Below are 7277 nucleotides of genomic sequence, written 5' to 3' on the forward strand. Positions count from 1 at the left end.
GTGAAGAAATGGAACAACCTCTAGGAGGGGAGGAAGGCCCAACCATCCCAACATCGAAGACCTTTCGAGGCGAAGCGGGAGTAGCTGGCATCTTTGGGCGAGGGTTAAGAAACCCCTTTCTAAGAATGCCCGTCTTCACTGGAGACTCTGCAACCTTCTTCGTTGGAGGCTCTGCAACCGCAACCTTATTAACAGATAAGTCGGCAACCAACTTCGAGGCTTTCAGGGAATCTGATAGAAGCACATCGTTCCACTTCAACGAAACCCCTTCCCTAAGTATCCTCGCCTTCTTGATATAACTTTGAAATGGCTTCGAGACCACAGGGAAAGAAGAGCGCAACTTCTCTCCCAACTCAGTGGCTCCAATGGAAGGAGGGGTTGTGAGTTGAGAGACCGTCCGAGAAGCACCATCAGGATTGCACCGCAGAGGAGGGGACACCTGAGCCGGCAGAGAAACAACCTGGACCATCGGAGGAAGGGACACCTGAGCCAGCGAGGGGGGAAACCCGAAAAGCTTAGGGGCAGTAACCCAGCTAGGAACTACCTTCAAACAGCTAGACCCTCCCCCCAATAAGGAAAACGGCACCGGAAAAACCCCTAGAACAGCTGGCACCGGCACCGGCGCTGGAAGAGCAGGAGACACCCCTAGAGCTGCAAAATCCTCCCCCAGAGAAGGAATCTCCAAACCCCCAAGAGGATGACGATCCAGAGAGAACCCAGGAGAAGACATCCAAATCGGAGAAGCCCCTGGAACAGCCAGCGACGAAGGCTCCAGCCGAAGAAGAGCAAGAGACGGCGCCGGAAAAGGAGACGCCCCTGGAGCTACTAGACCCTCCCCCGACGAAGGAACCACCAAACCCCCAGGAGGAGGCCGAAAGAGAGACAACCTAGAAAAAGACTCTGGTGTCAACTCCGGCAAGATTCTCGACGAACGGGATTTAGGTTTCGGCAAGAGTCGGGCCAAACGAAAACCAGAACGTTTTTGACCTAGGCCAAACCCGACACACGGGCCCAAAAAATTCTTAATAGCCCGACCCAAGACCACTTTCAAATCGTTGACCAGCTTGCTCCACGTGCGCAACATCAAAAATTCTAAATTCGAATTTGAACTTGGAGACGGCTTTTTACCCAGCGATTCAAACGACCGGTCTTTAACCAACGGGTCAGAAGGACGAGACTCCAAGGCGAAACAACCCACTGCCAAGCTCAGGACTTGCTCAGCATGACTCGTCGCCGGGAGGGGAACAAGAGCATCCGGCTCCTCCAACGAAGCCCTCAACCCGGAACGATGATCTCCCACGGAGGGCAACTTTTTCATAGCGGTGGACGGAACCGAGCACAACACCTCCGCAAAGGATGGTCCCGTCCACTTTGAAACCAAACCCAAACTCGACCCTAAAACCTTCGCATCTTTCTTGGTCAACGAAGACGAGGAACCTAGCCCTGTACCCACTGTAGCAGAGAGGAAATCGACAGCCTTACTCAACTCTCCGGAGAATTTCTGCCATCCCCTCCTTCCACGACCCTCAGGGATGAAGATGAACCCTTTCCGACCGCCCAGCCCAAAGGTTGTCGCCTCTAAGAAGCACCCAGCTTTGTTCCCACCCGTTCAAGCAATCAGAACTTTCGAGCCTTCTCGGAATGACTTGATAAAATCTTGTTCTTTCGGTATACCCAACAGCATCTCCAACGTCGCCACTAGCCATTTTGAGCACTGATTACTCAGGACAACTTCGCCCAAAAAGCTTTTTCTTTTCTCTACCACCCTCAACACCGACGCCCCATCCAAAACCCCAAAAGCAAAAGACTTCGCCTCCACAGTAAAACTCTTCTCCATCTCTCTACATCAGACCGATTTGGTTGGAAGAACGGGATTTCAGAACCAAAACCCTAAATCTACTCTGTCTTATGGTATTCTTTTGGTGAGAGTGAGAAAAGTTTTTGTTTTGAGTTTTGAACAGAATCAAATATGACACAGAACAGAATCAGATATGGACCGCTTTATGATTTTCAGATTAACATAACCTATGCAACCTTTTTTGAGATAGTCCAAGGAACTTGGCTTCCCATTTCGGAGAGACTAGAAACCTATCGATTCTAGACCAAGAAGGGGTCTTTCGATTGTTAGACCACGTAAATGTAAAAGTCCATAGGCCTTACTCACTCTCAAAATACGCATTGAGAAAGGAAGGGTGTCAATGGTTTAAAAACTTTTCAGGTCAGTAATCTCTTGGCGATGTGAGACACTTTAACACGCCGCTTCACATGTGGTATCTTTGGCCAAACACGTGTTCAATAACGGGAAGGAAATGCTCAACATCGTCCAAGGAACTTGCTCTGATACCATGTAAAAGTCCATGGGTCTTACTCACTCTCAAAAGATGTCTTAAGAAAGGAGAAGACACCATGATTTATAAAGTACCCAGGTGAAGCAAATCTTAGCGATGTGGGACACTTTAACACGCCCCCTCATGTGTGGCAACTAATGGCCAAATACGTGGACAATAGCGGGAGGGAAAGGCCTATCATCGCAAGAAACCTATGGCTCTGATACCATGTAAAAGTCCATGGGCCTTACTCACTCTCAAAAGACGCCTTGAAAGAGGAGGGGTGTCCATAACTTATAAACTTCCCAGGTCAGTAATCTTTTGGCGGTGTGGGACACTTTAATAGTAAAACTCTCACCTACAAGCGGAAGGTCCATGAGACCCTACTTAGAGATAAAATTAGAGAAATCCATCGTAGCATGGCTAAAACGGCCTTCACCCAACCTTTCACTTGGAAAACAGGTAATGTTAAAGTCTCCCACAATGCACAATGGCAGATTCCACCAACTAAGCAAGTCGACCAATTCCTCCTATAACAATCTTCTATCACCATCTAAGTTGGGCCCATAAACCCCCGCAAAAGCCCAAGAGAACCCATTTTTGACATTTTTGAACGAGCAGGCAACAAAAAATTCCTCCACACTCCTCAATCTTTTCCACAACCCTCCTATCCCACATGCGCAAAATACCACCGGAGGCCCCTCTAGAGGCTGAGTAGCACCAATCCAGATGATAACACCGCCACAGGCTACACACAACACTGTTGGAAATGAGCTCCAATTTAGATTCCTGCAAACAAATAATACCCACCTTTCATTGTCTAAGCAAATTTTTAACTCTCAAGCGCTTGTCACCCTCATTTGACCCTCTTAAGTATCATGAAAGCAGCTTGGGCTTCATAAATTACCATCGACAGCCCTCCCTTTGACTCTACCACGGCTCGCACTACCGCTCTTTGCTTCATAATTAATGGAGCAAGACAGCCTTCTTAATTCTCTACTATCTTTAAAACCCACTTTCGAGCAAGAGGGCAACGCCTAGTTAGCAGTGTCGACCTCTGTAGCGGCCCAGCTGGGGCTTTAGATTCAATTTAAACCTTAATGATATTAGAATCCATTAATGAACTTTATTATTTCAATTTTTTTAATAAAAAAAAGGTTAAATTGAATGTGTTGTCGAGTATAGTTGATACTCGACAACACATACATTGGTCATATTTTCCTTTATTGGAAATGTTTTACCAGAAATGAGAGAAATAGTGAAACTATGGCCATTTTGCTATATTGTTATTGTGGTTTAAATGTAAGAAAATTATTTTATTTCTCGAATGCTGTGAACTGGTGACCAAATGTTCGGAATGATAGTTTTATAGGTTCTCTGATGTAACTGGTGCTCATTGTGGGCTTGTCATTTGAAAGTCAGGGTATTAGAACTGGAGATTATGGTTTATGCTTGTGGTTTGTTTACAGCTTGAAAAGTTATGATTGAATTGCAAAGAAGGGCTGAAATAGAGAACAAGCAGATTGCAGGATTTCTTGACAGCTGCAAATAATATAACTTTAAAGCCTTGTTTTGATGGGTTTTTGGTGTCTATTTGGTAGAGAAAGTATGCAGGATGTTAGGGTTTTGATATGTCAGGAGAAAGGTTTGATATGGGGTTATAAAAAAGAAGAAAAAGAGGGAACTTTGTTGCTGTTCAGGGGCTGTGCAAACAGTGTGGTGAACCATAATATAGAGAATAATATCACTCCGAAGAAGAAGAAGATAAAGAGGAACACTAGGCACATATGCAAATCACTCATAATTCCATTATTCGAGTTTGAATTCTTTGAATACAATGGAGCAATTTTATATAGATCGACTCTTGACCTATTAGGATTATGACTCCTAATATGACTCATAAACTAAAGCTGAAGATAATCCAATAAAAGACTCCTACTAGAGTCGAAATTCTAGAACAATCTATACTAAACATAATTAAGAAAATAATGTAAAATAAAATAAAATTATTGTGCCAGAATTCCAATCTGCCTTGACACATAAAAAGTGTCTGTTACTCATTAACTAGGTAGTCAATATAGAAACTGCTTTGATCCTAAGACACTTATGATATAAGCTTCGAAAGCATAGGTCTTGCTTCAATCAGATGTCGCATGATGGCCCCACCCCCACATATGAAAAGCTCTTAAGCTGCCAGAACTAAGAATCACTCTAGAGACAGCAACTTGACTCTTATTCCATAGTTGCATCATTGAGAAAGTTGCATTTAATCTTTCTAGAGTTGGGATAAGAAATCACCTAAAAATTGGTGAATCTGAAGCCATTATCATCTTTTGACTAATTGCAATAAAGGCTTCACGTGCAAATGTTAGATAAAATGAATGTGATGCCAATGTGAAGATGTCACCTTATTAGGAGGTCTTTACCTGTGCCAACTTGAAGATAACATGTTATTGCCTACTGAATAATGTTAACTACTGCGGACATACTTCCAATTATTGTAGCTGTCTTTCTCTGATGTAGAATTTGTAATAGATTATATAAACCTTATTGAGGCATCTCTTCTCGGAGGAATTTTTAATCTCGTGATTTCTTTTTTCATATAAAATTTATATTTTTATGCTTTCTGATACCAGATCAAATTGTGTGAATAATGTAGGGTTGGTCTTGTTGAAGTACTTCTCGGCCTTCTTGATTGGAGGGCTGGGGGAAGGAATGGACTTTGCTCTCAGATGAAGTGGAACGAATCTGAAGCATCTATTGGCAGGGTGCTTGCAATTGAGGTTAGAACATTTACTATTTTGATATTGTATGAGGTTTTTATTGGGTTTTGTTGATGCTATTCTAAAGTGTTGAGCAAATGTCTCTATTCTAGTGTACAAGCATGGTCAAAAGTTCTAGCATACCAAGGGCCCTTGTAGTCTTATGTTACATCTATACCTCTAATAGGGGACGGTCTTGGTTTTGACCCACCAGAGGCGAGCAATTTGGGAGGGGGAGGCTACCCTTCATTGTAGTTTCTCAATATAATAATGTTATTTGATCAGAGAATGATTGTAATTATAATGTCATTACCTCTGTTCTAGTGATTGTTGTTTTAATTCCTCTTGTCCATTAAAGGCCCATAACTACCCCATGCCTTCTAGATTATCTAAGACTTGATAAACCTTTACTGTTATATGCATTGTCCCGTTCTTCTGAAATGTACAGTGAAAGGGCACCCTCTTCTATTATGTTATTTGGAAAACATTCTCTGTTTTTTACAATGCATTTACTTATATGTTACTTGTTAGGAATTTACAACTTGTTCCACACATTGGCTATCACATCTCATCCTCACAAAAATTAGAAATTTCACGCATTTACTTGAATGTGTTTATCCAGGTTTTGCACGCATTTGCGACCGAAGGGGCCCACTGTACTAAAGTGCGCGACATATTGAATGCTTCTAATGTAAGTCTTAACAAACTTTTCATTTTTTTCAAGTCTTAATGTTTTGGTACTTTTTTTTCCATATTTTGCAAGCAATGAACCTGATTGTCTGGAGAATGTTCTTGAAATGTTCATCCTGAAATTTTCTGTCATATCCTGATGATCTTATATTTTCTCTTTGCTTAGTAATAGAAAGCACACATTTTAGTCATGAGATACTGGTTCATTTTAGTTTCTACTGCATCATCCTTGTAGATTCTTTCTTTTTTCTTTTCTGTTGTTGCCCACAATTGCTGAGTTTCTAGTAATACTGATCACTCCGGCCCTTAATAATTGATAACTTTTTTTCACTCAGATCAAAACCCATGCCATTATTCGGCTTTTTAAAAAAAAAAAAAATATTAGCTATCTCTACAGGAGCGCAAGGAATGTTTGATTAGAAGAGATGTTAGTTTTAAAATTAAAGAAATAGGTTGACTCAATTGCTGGCCATGCTGCCCATTTTGCAGGTTTGGGGTGCTTATAAAGACCAGAAACACGATCTTTTCCTACCTTCAAATGCTCAATCTGCTGCTGCTGGAGTCGCTGGTCTAATTGAAAACTCTTCATCCAGACTTACTTATGCCCTTACAGCTCCCCCACCACAATCTGCTCCTTCAAGACCTCCTGCTTCAACATCTGACTCAAATGGGAAGCATGAGCATACTTCTTAGTACAAAAACTGAAGACAGCCATAGTCAAGAAGCATATATCAAATGTTATATTTACTCATTGTATAGCACACTGTACAGTTCAATAATTTTTTCCTTTCCTGTTTCTTTTTGGCCTACCGACTCCTTCTTTCTCAGGGGTACATAATCAGGTAGTGATTGCAATTTTTTAAGAAAAAAAAGAAGTGGAAGGGGTTAATTTATTTGCTTTGCCATGTAAAGAGGAATTAATACCTTCTGTAAATTGAGTTGTTCTACTGCCCAATTTTCAATGTAGAGGTCAGGTGATTTTGTGTGAAATTCGTCAATGCATATTTTCTTCTCAAGTTACATTTTAATTATTTTTCCTTATTTGTTTTCTTCACTTGTGCTTTTCTACTTTATGTGCTTAAATTACAGTGGACTCTCTCGGATTATAGAAGCAATTTTTGCCCTTTTTCATATTTCTATCCGTTAAGATGTTTGGATAGCCTTTCTCCTTTGTCAAACATGTCGGCATACGGGCATTCATACATTTCGACGATGAATTATTCTTAAATTTTGAAAGGAGTTGAGAAAAATAAAAATACAAAGCGAAAGCTAGAATACGTTGTCCTATATAGATACTGCTTGTGTTTGTATCCTACTTGACACAATTCAAATCCTATGTAAACGCTTAAATGTTTAGCAGTTCAACATTTTTAAGAGAGGGAAGCTCTCATATTTCCTTTAGAAAAATCTTCCTCCCCACGAGGCTCCTCTCCGCTTGGTGCGTGTGCTCCAGGGAGGAGGGATGAGCTTTGTCTCTTCCCTCCTCCCAACCCTCCGT

The 7277-nt window shown here is 41.5% G+C and overlaps 1 protein-coding gene across 2 annotated transcripts in view; it reads left to right on the forward strand.

Annotated features, from left to right (window-relative positions):
• Positions 1-6820, forward strand: part of LOC133856991 (dnaJ homolog subfamily C GRV2) — a 29352-nt gene extending 22532 nt beyond the window's left edge. For both annotated transcript variants that reach the window (XM_062292069.1, XM_062292070.1), the window contains 3 exons: positions 4987-5110; positions 5712-5780; positions 6269-6820. In XM_062292069.1, the coding sequence (XP_062148053.1) occupies positions 4987-5110; positions 5712-5780; positions 6269-6472 (397 nt within the window). In that variant the 3' untranslated portion in view covers positions 6473-6820. The remainder of the gene's footprint in view (positions 1-4986; positions 5111-5711; positions 5781-6268) is intronic.
• Positions 6821-7277: the final 457 nt, after the last annotated feature.

The sequence above is a fragment of the Alnus glutinosa genome, chromosome 14, assembly GCF_958979055.1.
Source record: "Alnus glutinosa chromosome 14, dhAlnGlut1.1, whole genome shotgun sequence".
In the NCBI taxonomy this organism is placed as follows: Eukaryota; Viridiplantae; Streptophyta; class Magnoliopsida; order Fagales; family Betulaceae; genus Alnus; species Alnus glutinosa.